Below are 27,528 nucleotides of genomic sequence, written 5' to 3' on the forward strand. Positions count from 1 at the left end.
CATAAACGTTACTTAATTCATTAAAAAATAATAATAAAAAAAGTAGCCAAATTTGTATATATATGTAAATGTATTCAGTTATAAACATTCATTCACTTTCTTCTTTCCTTCATGGATCTGAACTTTACCGCAGCTGGTAGTTTTTCCTATGTTTTTATTTAATAAGTTGTAGGTGTATTTATTTCAGTATAAAAGTGTTTTGCTTGTGTCATGAAATGATGATAAAGGTGTGCCAGGGCAAACATACATTTTATATTTAACGCTTAAATCTTTGCAGTCTACATCAACTTCACATCTATCCCTCATTTCAAAATGTTTGTTTTTTTGTTTTCCGCCCTTTTTTGTCAAACAAAACTGTTTTTAATGGCAAACTATTATGCAAAATATTCCACGAAAAATATTTTTCTTAGTGGAATATTTGATGTGAAGTAATGAGAACCTTGGATAGGTCAATAATTCATAATAACATTGATTTTGATTCAATATTATGTTTTGAGCAATGACAGTTTGAAAGAAAAAAATACAGCTTTGTTTTTTTAGTCAACATTGCAACTTTTTCTAAATTACATTTCACCTTTAAGCTTTTTTATTTCACTTTTATGTTTTCGTTTATTTTAATAGTATTTTTAGAATGTGCCGTGGGCCTTTAATACATTAGCTGTTGGCCGCAAATGGCCTCTTTGGCACACTTTTGACACCCAAAAAGTTCTATTTTGGTTTCATCTGACCACATGACATTCTCCCAATCCTCTGCTGTATCATCCATGTGCTCTCTGACAAACTTCAGACGGGCCTGGACATGCACTGGCTTAAGCAGGGGGACATGTCTGGCACAGCAGGATTTGATTCCCTGTCGGCGTAGTGTGTTACTAATGGTAACCTTTGTTACTTTGGTGCCAGCTCTCTGCAGGTCATTCACCAGGTCCCCCCGTGTGGTTCTGTGATTTTTGCTCACCGTTCTCATGATCATTTTGACCCCACGGGATAAGATTTTGCGTGGAGCCCCAGATCGAGGGAGATTATCAGTGGTCTTGTAGGTCTTCCGTTTTCTGATAATTGCTCCCACAGTTGATTTTTTAACACCAAGCTGATTGCTTATTGTAGATTCACTCTTCCCAGTTTGGTGCAGGTCTCCAATTATTTTCCTGGTGTCCTTCGACAGCTCTTTGGTCTTGGCCATAGTGGAGTTTGGAGTCTGACTGTTTGAGGCTGTGGACAGGTGTCTTTTATACAGATAACGAGTTCAAACAAGTGCCATTAATACAGGTAACGAGTGGAGGACAGAAGAGCTTCTTAAAGAAGAAGTTACAGGTCTGTGAGAGCCAGAGATCTTCCTTGTTTGAAGTGACCAAATACTTATTTTCCACCATAATTTACAAATTCTTTAAAATTCCAATAATGTGAATTCCGAGATTTTTTTTTCACATTCTGTCTCTCACAGTTGAAGTGTACCTATGATGAAAATTACAGATCTCTGTCAGCATTTTAAGTGGGAGAACTTGCAAAATCGGTGACTGACTAAATACTTTTTTGCCCCACTGTATATATATATATATATATATATACATAAGGTAACTTAACCCTGGACCTACATTGAAAATACACGCAACCCTAATTCAAAACGCCGGACATTTGACGCATTTAAAAAAAAAAAAACGCCTGGATACCCCCGCTAAAGAAGAAATGTCCGTGGAACAGAGCACGTATGGTCAGCCTAGTCCAAAAGACATAACTGCATGCAGTACATGTCTTTTTTTTTTATGTCGAAATAGAAAAAGAAAGAACTACTTCATTGATGACACCTGTGCTTTAATAGGTTAAGAAGTTGGTAACAATGATTCCTTCCATGCGGACAGAAATTCCATTATAACCCTACTTAATGTTTACGGGAAGTAAAGTTGCTATCAACAGATGGAAATGAACAGTAGTTGAAATATGTTTGTACAACACTTGTTAGAGCTAGCAACCAAAGAAAGACAGAAAACATCTCCATGGAACGTTGGCTGAAGTATCTTTCAAGTAGAGGAGCGTGTGTGTCAGGAATTGAAGCTTCAAGCGTCCGTCAAGGTGAACTTCTCCAACACGATCTTCTCTCCTGGTTTAAACGCCGGCATGCCAATGTAAGGACAACTGGCACATCGGAATGCGTCGCCGAGGTAACACTGTTACACATAAACATCAGACCTATGTTACATACAAACATCAGACGTCTGCTTTTTTTCCCCCAACAAACATTTTCATTTGAATTATCTTTACAAACAAGGCCATCCACACACAGTTTGGTTACAGTGGCTCTTCAGAGGTTGCTGCTTTTACAAACCCCAAAACCAGTGAAGTTGGCACGTCGTGTAAATCGTAAATTGTCGTGACGGGTGGGATCGCAGCTTCAGGCATGTGATTTGACCAGAATGAAAAAGACTGAAAAAATTTCCGGGGGTCTGGGGCTCCCTGGTGGGGGGACAAGGGAGGCAACGCCCCCCAAAGCTCCTGGTTTCTCACCAATTTAACATGCTAAAATTAACAAAGACAGCACCATTTGAAGAAAATATTTTAGTGTTTAAAGACATAAAAACATCATCAATAGAAAATACAGTTGTGATCAAAATTATTCGACCCTCACATATTTTGTTTTTTTAGCAAGTTGGACATTTATTCCGTATTTGGTTTATAGTCATATCAAATAAAGATGTGTCAAATAGACAAATGCAACTTAAATTGTAACACTGTATTTTACAAAATACCAAAAAAGTACATTTTTCTTAATATCTCTTTGACAAAATTATTCAACCCCTTGAAGATCATAACTCTTAAGAACAGAATTTAAATAAGGTCTTTTCAATCAGGTGTTGAAAACACCTGTAGATGTGATTAGAACCATAACGAGCAACAATTGAACTGATTGAAAAAGACTGTGACGCTCAGCTTCTTGTAGATGGTCAATGGTGTATTTGCAACATGGTGAAGTCCAGGGAGGGGTCGAAGAAGTCAAGAGAGGAGGTAATTTCTGTTCATAAGAAAGGATATGGATATAAGAAAATAGCAAAGACATTACACATTCCAAGAGACACAGTTGGGAGCATAATTTGCAAGTTTAAAGCTAAAGACACAGTGAAAACACTACCTGGGCGTGGTAGAAAGAGGATGCTGTGTGCAACTGCTGTCCGGTATTTGAAGCGTACAGTGGTGAAAAACCCCCGGGTAGCAGCTGAGGAACTACAACAGGACATTGCAGAGGGGGGAACGCAGGTTTCGCCCCAGACAATAAGGCGCGCACTACGAGATGAAGGCCTCCATGCCAGAACTCCCAGGCGCACCCCACTTCTGACTACCAGGCACAAGGAAAATAGACTCCAGTATGCCAAAAATCATCTGGACAAACCCCAAAGGTTTTGGGAAACTGTTCTATGGAGTGATGAGACAAAAGTGGAACTCTTTGGGCCTATGAATCAACGTTATGTCTGGAGGAGAAAAAATGAAGCTTACAAAGAGAAGAACACCTCGCCTATTGTTAAGCATGGTGGGGGGGTCAATCATGCTCTGGGGCTGTTTCTCTGCCTCAGGTACCGGAAATCTCCAGCGCGTTCAAGGCATTATGAATTCTATTTCCTACCAGGATATATTAGCTGCAAATGTCATGAAGTCAGTGACGAAGCTGAGGCTTGGGAGACGTTGGACCTTCCAACAGGACAACGATCCCAAGAATACCTCCAAATCAACATCAGAGTGGTTGCAGAAGAAGGGCTGGAAGACTATGGAGTGGCCTTCACAGTCGCCAGACCTAAATCCTATAGAAAAGCTGTGGTGGGACTTGAAGAAGGCAGTTGCAGCACGCAAGCCCAAGAATATGAATGAACTGGAGGCCTTTGCCCAAGAGGAATGGGCTAAAATACCTGTAGATGGTTGCAAGAAGCTTGTGTCCGGTCATGTATCACGTTTGAAGGATGTCATTACTGCCAAAGGGTGTTCTACTAAGTACTAAAGATGCATGTAACTAGGGGGTTGAATCATTTTGTCAATGAGATATTAAGAAAAATGTCCTTTTTTAGTATTTTGTAAAACACAGTGTTACAATTTAAGTTGCATTTGTCTATTTGACACATCTTTATTTGATATGACTATAAAAAAAAATACAGAATAAATGTCCAACTTGCTATAACACCAAAATTGTGTGGGGGTTGAATAATTTTGATCACAACTGTACATACCCCAATTATCCTAATTAATCACTGTATATGGTTCAGTCCCAACAGTATTTAGTCACTAATATTTACATCTTGTGTTCATTTCACATCCACAGGTGTCACATTGATCAGTGTTATTATCTACAGTTTATTTACGGTATTACCACATTACTTCAGTTCACTTCACACATTTACTTGCTCGGAGAGCCCTAACATGAGCTTTCCTTGCAAATTTCTAAACAGCCTGCATTTTCCTTTTGGTCTCTGCTTTTGTAGCTTCTTTTTTGGATTTCACTGCCAACTTCTGCCTCTTGGACTCTCTCTCCACTTCCATCTGCTCTAGATCATCCCTGTACCTGTTGCTTGAGGTTGTGATCTTGAGACACAGTTTTCCGTTGACAGGGTCCATTACAATGTCTTTCCGTGAGAAATTTTGAACTGATTATTTCTTTTTAGCTCTTAGGCCATACTTTACTGTTTGGATTGCACTGTATGTGGAAATATCCATTCTACAAGCTTTTTGATGAAGGACATCTCCCATTGTGTTGAATGCTTATACAAAACATATGTTAAAGTTAAGACTATTACATGATATATGCTATCAGAAAGTAGCATTAATTGTAAAATACATAACCACTGATAACAATTCACAGTTTTAATGTATATGCCTAATTGCCTACAAGTTTAGTTATAAGTATAACAAAATACCAAATGTAAACGTTTCATTCTATTCGCCAAAATAGAAAATACATTTATGAAAATAATTAAACATGTTTAGTATCGTTTACTCATATTTGAAAATATGAAATAATAATAATGGGAGGACACTGACATATTGCATGAAACAAGTGTGAAAATATTTACCTTCAAGATTGTTACACCACTGACAATATTGTTTCAAGAGATTACATAAGAACTTAATATTACAAAATAGTATTACATGCAAATTTATCTCAAATAAATTGTTAACTGGAATCAATAATGCAACTCTTTGAATTTCTGTAATTTCATAATATATTTTCACGTGGCTTTTTATTTTTAGAAAAACCCATTTATATTTCGCAAAGCAATAATTGGTTAATATTTAAAACAAACATGCGTATTTCGCAAGAAAATATTTTTTAGCTTACCTCATTATTAACTACCCTGTCTGCAACTGAAGTGGGTTGTGGATCTTTCCTTTCGATGTCTGCGGCAGTTGTCGATGTAAACAAAGAATGTAATCCGTAAGGTTTGCTCACTTTCGGTTGACATCCAAAAGTACCAGCTAGTGAAAAGTTAGTTTTCTTTGCTTCAAGGTGTTTATGTTTTTGGGGTTTCGCATGTACTTCCAAAGCCTTGAAACCTTGTGATCCATAGTCAATATCATCATGACACCACATGCACAAAACTTTTCCGGGACGATCGATTTTCCGAATAAAATCGCCGAACAAAGTCGTAACTTCCTTCTTCCCAACAGTATCAGTGATTTCCCTTTCCATCCAGTCCCATCGAAACTTATTTTTGACACGTTTATTCATTTCTTTCACTCGTGAAGCGTCCTTTCTCTCGAGAACCGACATCGTTTACATTTGGAAAATGGCGGCAATAACGTCATCATTCATAACAGATGTCCTGATTGGTCACAAGGAACATATCGACCAATCAACTACGGCGTAATATAAGCTACGTCTCGATTACAAAAGATAATTATTTTTTTACCCCCCGAGATTAAAAAAGACGGAATTAAGACTTTAAATGGAAAAATCACATGCCTGCTGCGGGGTTCGTTCACCCGAAATTCAGACGGACATGGCGTGCAGGTTGGAACATTATTTATTCATAAAAATATCAAAGTAGTACAAAAAAACGTAAAACAAATCGCGCTCGAAGCTAATGCTACTATTAGCATGGGCTAAGGACAACAAATATACACGTAACTTTGGCATAAAACAACAACTTACGTAGCAGGGTTGCATGAAGCAAATACAACTCACGTGGACTCTGCATGAAACGAGCAAACAGCATAAACTATGGCATTGCATGAAACAATGACGCCAGGCCGACTGACTGGCAATGGCAGGCTTAAATAATGCCTCTGATTAGTGCTCGGGTAGCAGGTGAGCGGCCCAACACTAATCAGAGACCGGTGAACATAATTAGCAACCAAAATAAACTCAGGGAGTTTCACAAACAGGAACTAAACAAGTCCAAAACTAACAGAACATAACCAAACAAAACATGATCTAGACCAGTGGTTCTCAAATGGGGGTACGCGTACCCCTGGGGGTAGTTGAACGTATGCCAAGGGGTACGTGAGATTTTTTTTAAATATTCTAAAAATAGCAATAATTGAAAAATCCTTTATAAATAGAATAATACTTTAACAAAATATGAATGTAAGTACATAAACTGTAAAAAAAAAAAAATACAACAATGCAAAAATCAGTGTTGACAGCTACATTTTTTGTGGACATGTTCCATAATTATTGATGTTAAAGATTTCTTTTTTGTGGAGAAATGTTTGGAATGACATCCATGAATCCGGATGGATCTCTATTACAATCCCCAAAGAGGGCCCTTTAAGTTGATGATTACTTCTTTGTGTAGAAATCTTTATTCATAATTGAATCACTTGTTTATTTTTCAACAAGTTTTTAGTTATTTTTATATCTTTTTATCCAAAAAGTTCAAGAAAGAACACTACAAATGAGCAATATTTTGCACTGTTATACAATTTAATAAATCAGAAACTGCTGACATAGTGCTGTATTTTACTTCTTTATCTCTTTTGTTCAACCAAAAATGCTTTGCTCTGATTAGGGGGTACTTGAATTAAAAACATGTTCACAGGGGGTACATCACTGAAAAAAGGTTGAGAACCACTGATCTAGACCACAGATCATGACATAAATAAAAACAGAATACAATGATTTGCAAAACTTTTCAACCTGTATTCAATTGAATAGACTGCAAAGACAAGATATTTAACGTTCGAACTGAGAATTTTAGCTTATTTGGAATTAGATTTTGGAATCTGCAACATGTTTAAGAAAAAGCTGGCACAAGTGGCAAAAAGACTGAGAAAGTTGAGGAATGCTCATCAAACACTTATTTGGAACATCCCACAGGTGAACGGGCTAATTGGGAACAGGTGAGAGTGCCATGATTGGGTATGAAAGCAGCTTCCAGGAAATGCTCAGTCATTGACGAACAAGGATGGGGCGAGGGTCACCACGCTGTGAACAAATGCGTGAGCAAATTGTCGGACAGTTTAAGAACAACATTTTTCAACCAGCTATTGCAATGAATGTAGGGATTTCACCATCTACAGTCCGTAATATCATCAAAAGGTTCAGAGAATCTGGAGAAATCACTGCACGTAAGCGATGATATTATGCACCTTCGATCCCTCAGGCGGTACTGCATCAAAAAGCAACATCAGTGGGGAAAGGATATCACCACATGGGCTCAGGAACACTTCAGAAACCCACTGTCAGTAACTACAGTTTGTCGCTACATTTGTAAATACAACTTAAGGCTCTACAATGCAAAGCAATAGTAATTTATCAACAACACCCAGAAACGCCGCCAGCTTCGCTGGGCCTGACCTCATCTAAGATGGACTGATGCAAAGTGTAAAAATATTCTGTGGTCTGACGAGTCCATATTTCAAATTGTTTTTGGAAACTGTGGACGTCGTGTCCTCCGTAACAACGAGGAAAATAACCATCTGGACTGTTATAAGCGCAAAGTTCAAAAGCCAACATCTGTGATGGTATGGGGGTGTATTAATGCCCAAGGCATGAGTAACTTACACATCTGTGTATTAATGCTGAAAGGTACATACAGGTTTTGGAGCAACATATGTTGCCATCCAAGCGACGTTATCATGGACGCCCCTGCTTATTTCAGCAAGACGAAGCCAAGCCACTTGGCACTCTGGGGAGGGCAGCGGGGGGGCTACTAGGAGGACAGGGGATGCAAAAGTAACAGTGCAACACTTTTTCATAACATGGTCACTACTGCTTAGTTTCTCTTGTTATATTCTTATTTTACTGTTATATTTGCATTATCATTGTTGCTTTTTATTTTTATTCTTATTGTAATATTTTTCTATTTTTTTTCCCATTTAAACCCCCATTATTTACTTTTTAAATTCGATCTCAATTCTGTACACTGCTGTTGGAATTTTAATTTTCCGGAGGGAACTCTCCTGAAGGAATCAATAAAGTACTATCTATCTATCTAGTAAAAGAGTGCGGGTACTAAACCGGCCTGCCTGTAGTCCAGACATGTCTCCCATTGAAAATATGTGGCGCAACATGAAGCCTAAAATACCACAACGGAGACCCCGGACTGTTAAATAACATAAGCTGTACATCAAGCAAGAATGGGAAAGAATTCCACCTGAAAAGCTTCAAAAATTGGTCTCCTCAGTTCCCAAAGGTTTACTGAGTGTTGTCAAAAGGAAAGGCCATGTAACACAGTGGTAAAAATGCCCTTGTGCCAACTATTTTGCAATGTGTTGCTGCCATTAAATTCTAAGTTAATAATTATTTGCAACAAAAAAAAATTAAGTTTCTCAGTTCAAACGTTAAATATCTTGTCTTTGTAGTCCATTCCATTGAATATAAGTCCAAAAGGATTTGCAAATCATTCTATTCGGTTTTTATTTACCGACACAACGCGCCAACTTATCTGGTTTTGGGTTTTGTACATAGTGTGCAAAAATGACAGTTGAAAAGCTGTCAGCCCAGAAGCTACACAAATCCTGTCAAACGTTTGTGTCGTATCAACTAAGTCAAAATAATTCTTCAGCTGTTCCGATCCAGTCCTCAGCAGCAGTATTGCTGCCTAATAATCCAAATGATAACCAATGGGAATGTACTCACGCTTCCACAGGCAGACTTCGGCAGATTGGTCTTCGGTTGTCCTTTATTGTCTTGATCCAGTTCCTCAGCGAGACCACAAGTACTGCGTAAACAAACATTGCAGGTCACTCTGGAGTACCGTATTTTTCGGACGATAAAGCGCACTCAAAATGGTTTCCTTTTCTCAAAAATCGACAGTGTATCACCCGGTGCGCCTAATCTACAGAATAATTCTGGTTGTGCTCACTGACCTCGAAGCAATTTTACCTGATGCATAGTGTAATGATAAGTGTGGCCAGTAGATGGTAGTCACACGTAAGAGATGCGTAAAGACTGCGCTAGTAAACAACACCAAAACTTTAAATGTTCCATTGAAAATAAAAAACATTACACACGGCCTCAAATATCTTGTCAAAATGTTTTAGAATGACTTTGAAGCAGCAGCGCTTGATGGATTGCTGGCCCATTACGGCAAGAGAGATACAATTATTACTACGGTGTGTGTATAAAAACCGAAAAATGACACTAATTAGCAGATATTATCTGGCGTTGCAATATTATGCTAAACCAAATTTTCTTACGTTTTAGGTACTTGCTGACCTGTATTGGAGACCTGCATAAGTCCGGAAAATTTGCGCACGTCCGCCGTAGTCGATAAGCTTCTTCAATTTCACTATCTTCTTGTTATGTGACATTCATCTTCCGCTGTTGCCATTTCTAATATAAAGTAGTGTAAAGTTCTAACTTATATCCATACTTGCCAACCCTACCGATTTTCCCGGGAGAATCACGAATTTCAGTGCCCCTCCTGAAAATCTCCCAACCATTCTCCTGATTTCCACCTGGACAACAATATTGGCGGCGTGCCTTAAAGGCACTGTCTTTACCGTCCTCTACAACATTTCGTCACGTCCGCTTTTCCTCCCTACAAACAGTGTTGGCCAAGCTACAAAATATATGCGGATTTCACACACATTAGTGAATGAAAAGCATACTTGGTCAACAGCCATAAAGGTCACACTGAGGGTGGCCGTATAAACAACTTTAACAATGTTACAAATATGCGCCACACTGTGAACCCACACCAAACAAGAATGACAAACACATTTCGGGAGAACAGCCACACCGTAACACAACATAAACCTAACCTACTCAGTGGCCTAGTGGTTAGAGTGTCCGCCCTGAGATCGGTAGGTAGTGAGTTCAAATCCCGGCCAAGTCATACCAAAGACTATAACAATGGGACTCATTCCTTTCCTGCTTGGCACTCAGCATCAAGGGTTGGAATTGGGGGTTAAATCATCAAAAATTATTCCCGGGTGCAGCACCGCTGCTGCCCACTGCTCCCCTCACCTCCCCGGGGGTGATCAAGGGTGATGGGTCAAATGCAGAGAATAATTTCGCCACACCAAGAGTGTGTGTGACAATCATCGGTACTTTGACTTTAAACACAACGGCACAAATACCCAGAATCCCTTTCAGCACTAACTCCTCCAGGACGCTACAACATACACCTCCCCCCCATTCACCCACGGAACTTGTTTTTAGAGGTCGGACGTTTTTACACGGGACACATTTCCGGCGTTGTTATTGCACGAGTGAGCCACGGATAAGAAGATGCTGTTCCGTTGTTGGTTTAAGTAAAGTCTGAATGTCATTAAGACGGTTAGCTCCTTCTTTTGACTTTTCTTCCACTCCTTTCCTCGCACTCTACACCGCTACAACAAAGATGACGGGAGAGGACGCTGTCAAAGGTGAGCTACGTAAATAAGACCGCCCACAAAACGGCGCATCCTGAAGCAACTGTCAGAAAGCGGCTTGAAGAGGGTCTGGAAAACATAACATGTGCGACATTTTGACCAAAGAACCACCATTTCATGTTATGTAGACCACAAGGAAGTGTTTCAACAAAACCGGACTCGACTGCCTCATCTGCAGTGCGCCTTATAATCCGGTGAGCCCTATGGTCCAGAAAATACGGTACATTGTTTGCACCTGTACAACACGCAATAATCTTTACCAGTTCTTGCAGGCTTTCTTCTTCTTGCCAGCTCCTTCCCCACATGTGGGAGCTTTGAGCGATGCCGGGTCAGGCTTCTTGAAATCCTCCTCATCGAGCAGAGCATCAGAGTCTACTAGATCCTGGTAGGACAGGTCAGGAGAAACGTAATGTAATACTATTAACAAGTCCTAACTAGTAAGGGAACTCACCACATCGCCGTCATTCATGTCATTGGCTGACAGCGTCCACATTTTCACAGTGTTGGGATCCAGAGGGGGTTTCTCTGCTGAAAGCACATAACGTATTTCCTTGAAATGCCGCAGGGTATATAGTATGTGCCAGCCTTGAATTACTGCCGGGTCAAACTCGCTTCCCAAAATATTTAGCGCATGCTTAGTATTACCGCCTGGTCAAACTCGTGACACTTCCCCTGTCATCATTTTCAAAATGGAGGAGGCTGATTTCAATACCGGTAATTTAAAATCGCATAAAGGGAAGAAGATTAGGAGCTATTCAGTAGTACTTAAGGTCCAAGCTTACAGCACACATCTAATTTTTACTGCATGGCTTTGGTAAGTGCCAGAGTGAGAAGAGGTTTTAAAATAATTAGCGCATGCTTACTTTTACCGCATGCCTTTGGTAAGCACAGGGGTGAGGAGAGGTTTTAAATTAATTAGCGCCCCAGCGGCAACTCAAGGAAATATGGTATTTGTAATTATCATTTGCAATTATTAAAAAAACAAAGTCCGCAAAAAACTTTAAGTCAAAAATCTTAACAGGTAGTCGTGGCAATTTTTTTTCTTTCTGAAACCTGAAACAGCCGTACATCAGCCAACTACTCAAACGCGGTTAGTTCAAATGAAGCTAAATTGATATTAGAGATAGCAGACAAATAATCCGCCATAAATTGTGAAGGGTTTTAAGCAAGGGCAAAAAATGTGTGGAGCCTCTGAAGACTCACCAACATAGATGAATATGTCGGCTCCTTGGATGGTGGTTTGTTTAAATCAGGGGTCTCAGACACGCGGCCCGCGGGCCAATTGCGGCCAGTGAAACATTATTTTGCAGCCCCTACCTTAATATGAAAGTTTAATGTTAGTGCGGCCCGCAAGTTTTATATGAATGGCGCTTGACAGCGTTGTGTTATTTGGGTCCAAAATGGCTCTTACAACATTCTGGGTTGCCTACCCCTGCATTAGTGGAAAAGCGGCAAATGAGTGAAAGCGACAGAGACGTTGCCATTGATACAAGGTTTTTCTTACAGTCACACCGCGACACCTGTCCATCAGTAATAACAGTTCCTGATAACCTGTACCAATTAAATTTTTTTTAATTATTATTTAATTTGCATTGCCTCACACGATGAACACTACATATAATTCTATATGACGCTGGATAACACTCCGGAAGCCGTCACTTTTTTGCGCTCGCTATCTACTTTCCCGGCTATTATCCGCCGACCGCTGTGTTGTTGTAGGAAGAAAAAACAGAACGACACACATTGCGGAAATAACGTTATTCTCCGTGCGTCGGCTAAATACAAATATATTCCACAACTCCAAACATGTCTTTTTCAAAGCCTGCAGTGAAGAGAAGGGTAAGTGATGTGCAAAGAAAATTCCAGGAACAGTGGGAGATGCAATATTTCTTTGTTGAGCACAGGGACACCCCGACGTGACTTATTTGCACAGAGAAAGTTGCAGTGCACAAGGAATACAATTTGAAACGTCATTATACTAGACATGCCGAGGAGTGTGCAACATTTTTTTTAAAGAACTCTTTACTTGCGGCCCAGCCTCACTTAGACTCTGCGTCCAGTGGCCCCCAGGTAAATTGAGTTTGTGACCCCTGGTTCAAATGATGACAAAAGATGTCCTGACTTCTGTCCATGTCTGCAGTCTACAATTAGTCAATTTCTTAGTTGTTAAATACCAACAGTAACTGTACAGAGTACCGCTGCGATCCACACAGACCACGGCTGAGAAAAACATGTCCTGGCGGGCCTCTAGGGGGCTTTCCCAGCCCAATAATGAGCCCTGGCCCTATGGTTAAGAAACACTGCATCAGAGTACAGTACAATAATACACTGTACAGTACCTGGCTGAGAAGTCCTTTTCCCGAAAGACAGCTTGATTGAAGTAGTCGAACCAACCTCAAAGTTTGGTTTGGTTGCAGATATGCGTACTTTCGACAATGTGTTGCCATGGTAACCAGCAGATGTCTGAAGGGCATTCAAAGCCTCTGGACTCAGTTGTGCTTTATTCACCTGCAGAAGGAGTCATTATTCTCAATAATATTTTAAATTCTAATGATCACTACTGACACAAGGATTTTCTTTTTTTTATTATTATTATTAATTTGCATGAGTACATTTCACATGCTACCATTTCCCGGTGCCTGCTAATCGATACCGGTACTCAACAGAACCAATTTTCAGTATACCTGTGTGTGTGTGTGTGTGTGTGTGTGTGTGTGTGTGTGTGTGCGTGTGTGCGTGTGCGTGTGCGCGTGCGTGCCCATGTGGTAAAAAGTGTTAATTTGTTTGATATTAACATTATATTTTTAAGAATATATTGGTTTTCTTACACTTCTTTGTATCATTTGTAAGTATACCACAAATGTCAAACTCAAGGCCTGAGGGCCACATCTTTTAATGTAATTTTATTAATATATATTATAAATACTAATTGTATGAATTGTACATAATTGTATGTGGCCAGCAAAAGCCCCGCAAAAATAAGACACTTCATCTTTCTTGCTAAAATGTATTTAAATTTTGACAGAAATGTTTTCACTGCAGTTCCGAACTGAATATTATCTTATTCTTTGATGCAACAAGCTATTACATGTTTTAGATCATTATAACCGTTCTCAAAATAATCTGCTTGTAACCTTAACTTGGGATTCTTGTGAAGCAATGATAATAATCATCAACAATAATATGTATAATATTATGAGGCTAGAATAGATAATTTTTGTTATATACATTTCGCAGTTACAAGCGGCCTCTGAAGGCAACTGATGTGGCCCACAATGAAAACGATTTTGAAGTATGCATTAATTTCAGTCGGTCCGAGGTGTGTGTTGCCGTATTCAAGAAGTAGTCTTTGCTATTAAGTTGAATATGCCAGTCTCGTCTATTATGGAGTCCTACAAAATGTTTGTACTAAGCCACGAACTATGGGAGACCGGGCTTTTTGCTCCGCCGCTCCCAGTCTGTGGATCGCTCTCCCTGACCACCTGAGGGCACCTCAGACTGTGGATGCCTTTTTATAGATATATGTATACGAGTTATAGCTATTAGACTAGCTATTATTATCTATTTATTTTAATACACTGTAGCACTTTGAGGTTGTTTGCTCAATGTAAAGTGCTTTTTACAAATAAAACATATTATTAATATTATTATTTCAAATATTGTACTTATTACACACCCACTATTTGATTGTAATTTGCATTTTAGTGGTGGTTTTCATTACAAAATTTGGAGGTGTTAAAAACCCTGTAAAATCACTAATGCTAATCAGTAGCATTTATATGGCATATCTGATGTAAAATAGCATCAAGCTCACAGATTTTGAAAATTGGAGCCTCACCTTTTAAGTGTTTTCTTTCAGACATGCTTTGTTGGCGTGGAAAATTACAACATTACGTAGAGGCAGTCTGCGACGAATACACTTGTTTGCGAGCCAAGTGCTTGAGTCGGTGCTGAGTCAGCAACAAGCAATAAAAGGTATCAAAATATGGTACTATTTGACATTACACAAACTGATACTCGCTAGTACTGAATTCTAATTGCATGCATCAAATGGTGACAAATCATCTATTTACAATTTATTTTATTTACTCGCCAGCAGTTTCACATTTGAAAGAACTCGAGGTATGTAACAAACATGACTATGGCCTAGCGTTGCACCGGTAGCATGTAAATCAAACATGTTGTGACTCACCTGTGCGACCGACATTAAGCCTGATAACTTGAGAGCAGACGTCAGCTTCTCTTCACTCCTTATGTTGTGTACATTTACTTCTGCAAAGGACACACATGAACATTAAATAGCACCACAATACGCAAAGACGTGTGTGCATGAAAAGAAAACATTACTACCTGTGACAGGTTCATCCAGAATTAGCTTCCCACCAGGTTTCAGCACTCTGGCCATCTCTGCCAGACAGTCAGAGCTGTGGATAGACGCGCCATCAGCCAGCAGACTCGACAGCACAAAGTCGAAGCTGGAAGCTGCGTGGGCAGCTGCACCGAGACAATTCATTAAATAATATGTTCCATTAAAAAATTATTTCATAATCAGGTGTTCTGAACTGTGTGAAGTTGGCCCCACCCCTGTTTCCCGATCGTTTGTGCTGCAAAAATGTTTGGTCTAACTATAGTAGCAGCTAGTGTCCCAAATGTGAAAAAACAAAAACAATGAACAAATATGGTTTTATTTTTAAACCATGACAGCACAAATGTTTAGGACAAGTTTGATGAGATTTGGACAAGGTGGGGGACATATCTGGTCAATCAATTAATCAATGTTTATTTATATAGCCGTAAATCACAAGTGTCTCAAAGCGCTGCACAAACCACAATGACATCCTCGGTACCGAGCCCACATAAGGGCAAGGAAAAACTCACACCCAGTGGGTCGTCAGTGACAGTGAAAATGTTGACTTTGAGAAACCTTGGAGAGGACGGCATACGTGGGCAACCCCCCCCCTCCAGGGGACCGAAAGCAATGGATGTCGAGCGGGTCTAACATGATATTGTGAAAATCCAGTCCATAGAGGATCCAACTAACAGTGAGAGTCCAGTCCAAAGTGGATCCAATATACAAACCCTGTTTCCATATGAGTTGGGAAATTGTGTTGGATGTAAATATAAACGGAATACAATGATTTGCAAATCCTTTTCAACCCATATTCAATTGAAGGCACTACAAAGACAAAATATTTAATGTTTAAACTTATAAACTTTGTTTTTTTTGTGAATGATTAACTTAGAATTTCATGGTTGCAACACATGCCAAAGTATTTGGGAAGGGTCATGTTCACCACTGTGTTACATCACCTTTTCTTTTAACAACACTCAATAAACGTTTGGGAACTGAGGAAACTAATTGTTGAAGCTTTGAAAGTGGAATTCTTTCCCATTCTTGTTTTATGTAGAGCTTCAGTCGTTCAACAGTCCGGGGTCTCCGCTGTTGTATTTTACGCTTCATAATGCGCCACACATTTTGGATGGAAGACAGGTCTGGACTGCAGGCAGACCAGGAAAGTACCCGCACTCTTTTTTTACAAAGCCACGCTGTTGTAACACTTGTCTTGCTGAAATAAGCAGGGGCGTTCATGATAACGTTGCTTGGATGACAACATATGTTGCTCTAAAACCTGTATGGACCTTTCAGCATTAATAGTGCCTTCACAGATGTGTAAGTTACCCATGCCTTGGGCACTAATACACCCTCATACCGTCACAGATGCTGGCTTTTGACCTTTGCGCCTATAACAATCCCAATGGTTATTTTCCTCTTTGTACTGGAGGACACCACATCCTCTGTTTCCAAATATAATTTGAAATGTGGACCCGTCAGACCACAGAACACCTTTCCACTTTGCATCAGTCCATCTTAGGTGAGCTCGGGCCCAGCCGGCGTTTCAGGATATTGTTGATAAATGGGTTTGGCTTTACATGGCAGTGATTTAACTTGCACTTACAGATGTAGCGAACAACTGTAGTTACTGACAGTGGTTTTATGAAGTGTTCCTGAGCCCATGTGGTGATATCCTTTACACACTGATGTCGGTTTTTGATGCAGTACCGCCTGAAGAATCAAAAGTCCGTAATTTCATCGCTTACGTGCAGTGATTTCTCCAGATTCTCTGAATTTTTTGATGATATTACGGACCGTAGATGGTAAAATCCCTAAATTCCCTGCAATGGGTCGTTGAGAAATGTTTTTCTAAAACAGTTTGAAAATTTGCTTACAAAATGGTGACCCTCGCCCCATCCTTGTTTGTGAATTACTTAGCATTTCATGGAAGCTGCTTTTATACGCAATCATGGCACCCAACTGTTCCCAACTAACCTGCACACCTGTGGGATGTTCCATTAAAGTGTTTGATGAGCATTCCTCAACTTTATCACTATGTATTGCCACCTTTCCCAATTTCTTTGTCACGTGTTGCTGCCATCAAATTCGAAAGTTAATGATTATTTGCAAACAAAAAAATGTTTATCAGTTTCAACATCAAATATGTTGTCTTTGTAACATATTCAACTGAATATGGGTTGAAAAGGATTTGCAAATCATTGTATTCCGTTTATCGAACACAATTTCCCAACTCATATGGAAACGGGCAATGTTGCAATTACTTCAAAAACCTTCACAGCTCAAACAAATGGCACTGTTATTTTAATATTTGCAATGACATAGATGGCCAACTTCACACAGAACTTCAAAGTATTTGAATGCGAGCCAGTAGTAGTTTTATTATTATTTCTTTGTTAAAATACCAATAATAATGTTATTGTTATTGTAATCATGCTCAAGAAATTCAACGCAAAATCATTCAATCATCTTAAAAATGTCAAATAGAAAGTATATGAATGCTAGTTACATGTTATCTACTTACCGTATTTTTCCGACTACAAGTTTCTCAAAACTCAACAGTGCGCTTTATAACCCGGTGTGCCTTAGGTACGTAATAATACGGTCATGCTTACCGACCTCGAAGCTATTTTATTTGCTACATGGTGTAATGATAAGTGGGATCAGTAGATGGCAGTCACACATAAGAGATACGTGTAGACTGCAATTTGATGGCAGTCACACAGAGATATGTGTAGACTGCAATATGACGCCAGTAAACAACACCAAAACTTTAAATGTTTCATTGAAAAAAAAAAATGTGACACACAGCACTCAAAAATCTGTGAAAATGTTTTAGTATAACTTAGAGCGGCACCGCTTGATGGATTGTGGGCCCATTATAGATACCATAGTTAGAGAGGTATTACTATGGTGTGTGTATAAGGACCGCAAAATGGCACCCATTAGCAGTCCTTATCTGGCGTTTTGTGTCACAATATTAAGCAAAACCAACTTTTCTTACCTCTTACCTGATGCTGTGTATTGGAAATATGAATAAATCCTGAAAATGTGCACAAGTCCGCCACTGTAGTCCGTGCCGATGCCATAGTTCAGTGGTCCCCGACCTTTTTGTAGCTTGAAAATTTGTCCCACAGGCCTGTATTTTTTTTTTTCATAAAGAAATACAGTCATGTGTGCTTGCAGACTGTATCCCTGCAGACTGTATTGATCTATATTGATATATAATGTATATATTGTGTTTTTTATGTAGATTTAATTTTTTTTTTTTTTTTTTAATTTTTTTTATTTTTATTTCTTGTGCTGATCGGTACCAATCGATCCGCGGCCCGGTGGCTGGGGACCACTGCCGTAGTCGATAAGGTCATAATATGACCCCTTTAATATTCCGGTGCACCATTTGTATGAAAAAAGACCTGAATAGACCTGTTCGTCGGCAGTGCACCTTATAATCCGCTGTGCCCTATTGTCCAGAAAATACGGTAATATCATTACCAACATTAGCAGTATCACTAATACTGAGCTTTAATGTGCACCATCTGCATTAAGAGTAGAGGTGGGAATCTTTGGCCACCTCACGATTCGATTGCGATTTACGAGCTCGGATTCGATCAAAAATCGATTATTGATGCATCCATGCATTTTGATGACAATTTATATTACTTTTCGTTTCACTAAATAAGCGTTAATCACTTGCAACTTTTAAAAAAAGAGCATTTTTAGTAAGAAATTTCCATCACATTTATCAAATTAATGAAAATGTGTGCACAACTGGAACATAAGTGCCCTATAATAAAAATGCTGGTCGGTTGTCTTGGTGAGGTGCTGTCAGACAAATTTTAGAACTGTCTGCATTATTTTATTTACAATAAATAAATCGATTATCGACGTTTAATAATGGACTTTATGGTCCATGTCCGACTCGCAATGCATCTGAAAATGGATTATTTCCCCCGCCTTTAATGAAGAGACAATTTCACACAATCAACAGAAATGGATTGGTTGAAGTCTGAAATTAATACATTTGTTTTGTACTCACACAGCAAAAGTCGCTCCATGTTCTCCACTGACACTCTGCCATCTGCACCAACCACCGCGCCAACTTCCTCTGCAAAGTCTTTTAAAGCCACAGGCGATGAGGGCTGAGCCCACACTAACAGCACCGTGTCCCCACTTTTGATACCGAGGTCTGCCATGAGATCCTAGAAAGACTGAACAAATCACGAGTGTCAATACTTTCTCCATTTGAGAGCATACAAAAAATAAAGTACAAGGGAACATTTCAATACATTTTGTACATAAAGAGGCCATGTGGGTCAAAATATAAGTTATCTAATATCTGATAGTGTAATAAAAAGTGTATTATATAATAATATATCTTAATAATCAATTAATTTTTACTTGGGCACTACTAATCCAATCTGATATCATAACAAAAACAAGTGTGTGATTATGTGTACTTGCATGTGAAAAAAAAAAAAGGGGGATATCTCTGTTTAAAGCGGTCCAGCAGCATGTTTACTTGTGCAAAGATGGCCAGCCAGTTAACACCTATATGTCCTCTAATAAGCTCACAAGGTTGGTATTTTCGTGTATTATAGTCAAATCATTTAAAAACGGTAAAAAAATGTTAGGCTATAGCAGAGCTGGGCAAATATCAGTGGCCTTGTGGTTAGAGCGTCCGCCCTGAGATCAGTAGGTTGTGAGTTCAAAACCCAGCCAAGTCATACCAAAGACAATAAAAATGCATTTTTATAGTTGAGCTGCTTAGCACTCAGCATCAAGAGTTGGAATTGGGGATTAGATCACCAAAAATGCTCCCGAGCGCGGCCATCGCTGCTGCTCATTGCTCCCCTCACCTACCAGGGGATGAAGAGTAAGACTAATAATAATAGATTCATAAAAAGCACTTTACATTGAGCAAAGGTACAGTGTATTAAAAAAATAAAACAAAAAATAATAATAATAAAAAGACAATTAAAATAAAAACAAAAAAGCCTAATAGCTAGAACTAGTATGCATATATCTATAGAGTTTTTTTTTTTTTTTTTAAGAAGGGTTTTTAAGCCTTTTCTAAAAGCATCCACAGTCTGTGATTCCCTCAGATGGTCAGGGAGAGAGTTGCACAGAGTGGTTTGTAGCTAGTTTGTAGCATTGTCCTTGGAGGTTGGAGGTGGTTAGCCTGTTTGGAGCAGAGGTGTTGTGTGGAGGATTTGGGGGTGAGTAGTTCTTTGAGGTACTGGGGGGCATTTCCATTGAAGCACTGGTGGGTTAGTAGGGAGACTTTGTATTCAAACCTGAGTGGAACAGGAAGCCAGTGAAGGGATTTGACAATTGGTGTGATATGGTCGTATTTCCGCACTCTCAAGGGATGGGTCAAATGCAGAGGATACATTTCGCCACACCTAGTGTGTGTGACAATCGTTGGTAAATTAACTTTAACTTAATAAATTATATATACACATTTAGCTGTAAAAATCTGCTGTACAGTATGTGTGTTTGCGGCCCTTTTTTTTCCAGGAACACTAATACCAAAAGTCACAATGTCTCATAGAATTCTAAAAAAGTTATGTTTTTAGCAGTTATTTCTTTAGTTCAACAGCATGATGGAGACAGAAGCGCTGAGTCTGTCTGCATAAAGCCAAATATTTTATCTATTAATTACTACATATTGTTCTAATGCAGAGGTGTCAAACTCTTCTTAGCTCAGGGGCCGCATGGAGAAACATCTATTCCTACGTGGCCCAGACGGGTTAATTAATTGCATAATAACTTAAAAAATATAACAACGACAACTTCAGATTGTTTTCTTTGTTTTACTTTGGCCCAAATATAACAAGCAAATTATACAAAAATGACATATCACATATAATCCTGGATGGGTGGCCGTATAAACAACTTTAACACTGTTACAATTATGCGCCACACTGTGGAACCCACACCAAACAAGAATGACAAACACATTTCGGGAGAACATCCGCACCATAACACAACATAAACACAATAGGACAACTACCCAGAACCCTTTGCAGCACTAACTCTGTTGGGACGCTACATTATACACCGCCTGCTACCACCAAACCGTGCCCCACCCCCATCTCCCGAATTCGGAGGTCTCAAAGTTGGCAAGTATTCTTTGTACAGTGGTTCTCAACCTTTTTTCAGTGACGTACCCCCTGTAAACATTTTATATATTCAAGTACCCCCTAATCAGAGAAAAGCATTTTTGGTTGAAAAGAGATAAAGAAGTAAAATACAGCACTATATCATCAGTTTCTGATTAAATTGTATAACAGTGCAAAATATTGCTCATTTTTAGTGTTCTTTCTTGAACTACTTGTAATAAAACATAAAAATAACAAAAAACTTGTTGAAAAATAAACAAGTGATTCAATTATAAATTACAGCTCAAAGAGGCAGCGGTATAATAATAATAAAGAATAATAATAAAACAATAGAAATTCAATAGGGTCCTCTGTCCCAAAGGGACATCGGTCCCTAATAAAGATTTCTACACATAGAAGAAATCATCAACTTAAAGTGCCCTCTTTGGGGATTGTAATAGAGATCCATCTAGATTTATGAAATTAATTCTGAACATTTCTTCACAAAAAAAGAAATCTTTAACATCAATATTTATGTAACATGTCCACAAAAAATCTAGCTGTCAACACTGAATATTGCATTGTTGCATTTCTTTTCAGAGTTTATGAACTTACATTCATATTTTGTAGAAGTATTATTCAATAAATGTATTTATAAAGGATTTTTGAATTATTGCTATTTTTAGAATATTTAAAAAAGATCTCACGTACCCCTTGGCATACCTTCAAGTACCCCCAGGGGTACGCGTACCCCCATTTGAGAACCACTGCTCTAATATACTCTGGACTGAAGCTGTGTGCCTTCATTGTTTTTGTAGCTGTTGTTTTGAGGCCATCCATCCATCCATTTTCTACCGCTTATTCCCTTTTGGGGTCGCGGGGGGTGCTGGCGCCTATCTCAGCTACAATCGAGCGGAAGGCGGGGTACACCCTGGACAAGTCGCCACCTCATCGCAGGGCCAACACAGATAGACAGACAACATTCACACTCACATTCAAACACTAGGGCCAAATTTAGTGTTGCCAATCAACCTATCCCCAGGTGCATGTCTTTGGAAGTGGGAGGAAGCCGGAGTACCCGGAGGGAACCCACGCATTCACGGGGAGAACATGCAAACTCCACACAGAAAGTTCCCGAGCCTGGATTTGAACCCAGGACTGCAGGAACTTCGTATTGTGAGGCATGTTTAAAAAATAAATAAAATAATGAACTTTGAAAATTTGAAAGTCCATCCATCCATTCATTTTCTACCGCTTATTCCCTTCAGGGTTGCGGGGGGCGCTGGAGCCTATCTCAGCTACAATCAGTCAAAGTATAGTATTTCCCATAGTTGTAGTGGGTATTAGGATTATCACAGGGAGTGCATGTCCCAAATTCCAAGCTGCGGTTTTGAGGCACTTTTAAAAAAATAATGCAGTTTGTGACTTTAATAATAAATATGGCAGTACCATGTTGGCACGTTTTTCCATAACTGGAGTTGAAGTTGTTCTCTTATTTTTTTTTTTGTTATTATTTCCCCCGACTTGTTTACCTGTATCTCACCTTTTTTGTAAGGGGCGCCGGAAGTTGGCATACCCGTCAGCAATCCTGTTCTGTCTCCAAGTAATGTTTGTCTGATCTTGAATGGGATTGTGCTGAAAATTTAAATTTTCCCCTCTGGGATTAATAAAGTATGTCTGATTCTGATTCTGATTATTTTGAAGAACCTCGTTTTGGATTTATTGATTGAAACTTGTATTAGTAGATCGCAGAGTACAGTACATATTCCGTACAATTGACCACTAAATGGTAATACCCGTATAAGTTTTTCAACTTATTTAAGTCGGGGTCCACGTTAGTCATCCATCCATCCATCCATGTTTCTACTGCTTATCCTTCTTGGGGTCGCGGGGGGTTGCTGGAGCCTATCTTAGCTGCATTCCGGCGGAAGGCGGTGTACACCCTGGACAAGTCGCCCCCTCGTTAATCAATTCATGGTAAAGTTACATTGTGTAATGCATCCAGTGAGGCATCACAACAAAACTTGGGCATAATAATGTGTTAATTCCACGAGTGTATATATCGGTATCGGTTGATATCGGAATCGGTAATTAAAGGCCTACTGAAACCCACCACTACCGAGCACGCAGTCTGATAGTTTATATATCAATGATTAAATATTAACATTGCAACACATGCCAATACGCCCAGTTTAGTTTACTAAATTACAATTCTAAATTTCCCGCGGAGTTTCTTGTTGAAAACGTCGCGGAATGATGACGCGTGCGCTAGCGTCCCGGGTTGCAGGGGACATATTAGGGCAGCACCATTTGCAGCTAAAAGTCGTCTCTTTTCATCGCGCAATTAAACACTATTCTGGACATCTGTGTTGCTGAATCTTTTTCAATTTGTTCAATTAATAATGGAAAAGTCAAAGTAGAAAGATGGAGGTGGGAAGCTTTAGCCTTTAGCCACACAAACACGGTGTTTGCTTGATTAAAATTCCCGGAAGCTTTACTATGGATCAGAGCGCTCAAGCGAACATGGTTCCTGACCACTTGTAAACCGGCAGGTTTCAGTGAGAAAATTGTGGTAAAAAGTCGTCTTTTATCGGAGATCAGCTGAGCTTGTGCCGTCCATGCAGCTGCCGTCGACTTCCCTCAGAGACTGGCGTCAAGACACCCGTGGACACACCCCTCCGACTATCAAGTACTATTTAATCTCACTAAAACACTAGCAACACAATAGACAGATAAGGGATTTCCCAGAATTATCCTAGTAAATGTGTCTAAAAACATCTGAATCCGTCCCAATTCAATCGACTTTTTTTTTTGTTTGTTTCTAGTCCTTCGCTATCAATACCATCATCCAGGAATCTTTCATCCTCACTCAAAACTATTGGGGAAATTGTCGTTTTCTCGGTCCGAATAGCTCTTGCTGCTGGAGGCTCCCATTAAAAACAATGTGAGGACGTGAGAAGCCCTTACCCTTGTGACGTCATCGTCTGCGACTTCCGGTACAGGCAAGGCTTTTTTATTAGCGACCAAAAGTTGCTAACTTTATCGTCGATGTTCTCTACTGAATCCTTTCAGCAAAAATATGGCAATATCGCGAAATGATCAAGAATACACATAGAATGGACCTGCTATCCCCGTTTAAATAAGAAAATCTCATTTCAGTAGTCCTTTAAGAGTTGGACAATATCGGAATATCGGCAAAAAAGACATTATCAGTTGCTCTAATTAAAAAACATATCGAATAGCAATCTCAATTTTGAATGGAAACGTCACAATGAGATGTATTTCTCAAACTCATGCAGCCCTGATTATAAACTATCCAGTAACAAAAGTGTCTGAGTAATAGAGCACCATGAGCTTATTTTAATGAATTATCGTGGCCATTAGGTGTCACAAAAAAAAACAATTAGAACTCCACTTCAACGTAAAGACAGCTTCCTTGCTTCCAACATTTGTAATCACAAAACATTTTTTTGTTTTTTTAAACCAACAACTTAAAGGCCTACTGAAACCCACTACTACCGACCACGCAGTCTGATAGTTTATATATCAATGATGAAATATTAACATTGCAACACATGCCAATACGGCCTTTTTAGTTTACTAAATTGCAATTTTAAATTTCCCGCGAGGTATCCTGTTGAAAACGTCGCGGAATGATGACGTGTGAGCGTGATGTCACGGACTGTCAGGAAATATTAGCTCTGCACTAGTTACGGCTAAAAGTCGTCTCTTTTCATCGCATAATTACACAGTATTTTGGACATCTGTGTTGCTGAATCTTTTGCAATTTGTTCAATCAATAATGGAGACTATAAAAAACAATGCTGATGGTGGAAAGCGGTGTATTGCAGCTGTCTTTAGCACCGAGACACAACCGGTGTTTCTTTGTTTTTAACACAGAGCGGTCAAGCGAACATGTTTCTCTTCGTCAACCAGCATGTTTTTGGATGGGAAAATTGTGATATATATCTTACCGGAGACATCATTGGATTATTCGTCCTCCTGCAGTAGCTGTTTAAAAGGCAGCTGTGAGCTTGGCTCCTCGGCTTCTCTCTGAGACACTGCGTGTTCACCGCAGCCATCCGACCTCGAGGTTTGTCTTTACAATCTCACTAAAACACTGTTAAAACAATAAGCAGATAAGGGATCTTCCAGAATTATCCTAGTAAATGTGTCTAATTACATCTGAAACGCTCACACTTCCGCCGCCCGGAGCCGTCGCTTTTTATTTTATTTCATTATTTTTATTTTTTTCTAGTCCTTCGCTATCAATATCATCATCCACAAATCTTTCATCCTCGCTCAAATTAAAGGGGAAATTGTTGTTTTCTCGGTCCAAATAGCACTTTTTGTTGGAAGCTCCCATTAAAAACAATGTGAATATGTGAGGAGCCATCACACGGGTGACGTCATCGTCTGCGACTTCCAGTAGAGGCAGGGCATTTCTCTTAGCACCAAAAGTTGCGAACTTTATCGTCGATGTTCTCTACTTAATCCTGTCAGCAAAAATATGGCAATATCGCAAAATGATCAAGTATGACACATAGTACACAATGGACCTGCTATCCCCGTTTAAAAAAGAAAATCTCATTTCAGTAGGCCTTTAACAAGTGCTTTAATGATTAATCACCCTTAAAGGCCTACTGAAATGAGATTTACTTATTTAAACGGGGATAGCAGGTCCATTCTATGTGTCATACTTAAACATTTCGCGATATTGCCATATTATTGCTAAAAGGATCTAGTAGAGAACATTCACGATAAAGTTCGCAACTTTCGGTGCTAAGAGAAATGCCCTGCCTCTACCGGAAGTCGCAGATGATGACGTCACACGTGTGATGGCTCCTCACATATTCACATTGTTTGTTATTCACAATGGGAGCCTCCAACAAAAAGTGCTATTCGGACCGAGAAAACGACAATTTCCCCATTAATTTGAGTGAGGATGAAAGATTTGTGTTTGACGATATTGATAGCGGCGGACTACAATTTTTTTTTAAAAGTAAAAAAAAAAAATTGGGACGAATTCCTTTGTATTTAGACACATTCACTAGGTTAATTCTGGGAAATCCCTTATCTTTCTATTGTGTTGCTAGTGTTTTAGTGAGTTAAATAGTACCTGATAGTCGGAAGGGTGTCTCCACGGGTGTGTTAACGCGCAGTGTCTCCGGGGAGTCGACAGCAGCTATGGGCGGCACAAGCTCAGCTTTTCTCTGGTAAGAACTGACTTTTTAACCACAATTTTCTCCCCGAAGCCTGCTGGTTGACATTTGGTAGGGATCCATGTTGGCTTGACCGCGCTCTGATCCATAGGAAAGTTTCACCTCCAGGAATTTTAAACAAGGAATCACCATGTGTTTGTGTGGCTAAAGGTTAAAGCTTCCCAACTCCATCTTTCTACTGTGACTTCTCCAATATTAATTCAAGAAATTGCAAAAGATTCAGCAACACAGATGTCCAAAATACTGTATAATTATGCCGTTAAAGCAGACGACTTTTAGCTGTGTGTGTGCGCAGCGCTTATACTTCCTAAAAACTTGTGACTCTTGCGTACACGTCATAGTTACATGACGTTTCGAAGACAAAACTCCCGGGAAATTTAAAATTGTAGTTTAGTAAACTAAAAAGGCCGTATTGACATGTGTTGCAATGTTAATATTTCATCATTGATATATAAACTATCAGACTGCATGGTGGGTAGTAGTGGGTTTCAGTAGGCCTTTAAAGCAACTGCTGGTACAAAAATTGGAGACAGTGTTTGTGAAAGTGGGCTCCGAAAGAATCATAACAAAAAGAAAATGGCAAATTAGTCATTTAGTGACCTGACAGACAGAGCAGATAGTGACTTTCCTTACTGAGTCGGCAGCACTGCTGATAACAACAGCCAACGTAAATTATACATCAGATACTGTTCTACCCTGGGTTACACGCTAATAAAAACAAATATATATGGTACAAGCAGTAGAAAAATGGAAGGATGGATATATTTTCCTATCATCATGACAAGGATATTTATGCGACACACTACGACTTCTGACGCAAGCCAACCCCCGGACACAAACTCCTGCGCATATTTGAAATATATACATGTGTGATACTAAATTGGCTATTTTACACTTATACTAATACAGTAATTGAAATAGACACTTTAAACAATAATAGAAAAGTCAGTCGCATGAGCAAACATACCCTTGGTTTGAACGACGGTGTGAAGGTACAAAGCAAAACTAAATACGATATGATGTACTTCCTGTTTCAGTTTAAAAAATAAGAGACCCA

General features: G+C 39.3%; 1 protein-coding gene across 4 annotated transcripts; it reads right to left on the bottom strand.

Moving 5' to 3' along the window:
- Positions 1-1,792: 1,792 nt before the first annotated feature.
- On the bottom strand, positions 1,793-27,528 carry ciapin1 (cytokine induced apoptosis inhibitor 1). Of its 4 annotated transcripts, none has more exons than XM_061919991.1 (9): positions 27,439-27,528; positions 19,185-19,356; positions 15,145-15,288; positions 14,987-15,066; positions 13,134-13,302; positions 11,246-11,322; positions 11,055-11,176; positions 9,056-9,137; positions 2,536-3,004 (listed from the first exon to the last, which is right to left on the bottom strand). In XM_061919991.1, the coding sequence occupies exons 2-9, from the start codon at positions 19,339-19,341 to the stop codon at positions 2,840-2,842; spliced, it is 996 nt and encodes a 331-aa protein (XP_061775975.1). In that variant the 5' UTR covers positions 19,342-19,356; positions 27,439-27,528; the 3' UTR covers positions 2,536-2,839. The 4 variants fall into 4 exon arrangements, with proteins under 4 accessions (XP_061775978.1, XP_061775977.1, XP_061775975.1 ...); XM_061919992.1 differs by lacking the exon at positions 27,439-27,528 and adding an exon at positions 25,224-25,248 and having other exon boundaries at positions 11,246-11,319; XM_061919994.1 differs by lacking the exons at positions 2,536-3,004; positions 27,439-27,528 and adding an exon at positions 1,793-2,162 and having other exon boundaries at positions 11,246-11,319.

Source organism: Nerophis ophidion, linkage group LG14, assembly GCF_033978795.1.
Source record: "Nerophis ophidion isolate RoL-2023_Sa linkage group LG14, RoL_Noph_v1.0, whole genome shotgun sequence".
Taxonomy (NCBI): Eukaryota; Metazoa; Chordata; class Actinopteri; order Syngnathiformes; family Syngnathidae; genus Nerophis; species Nerophis ophidion.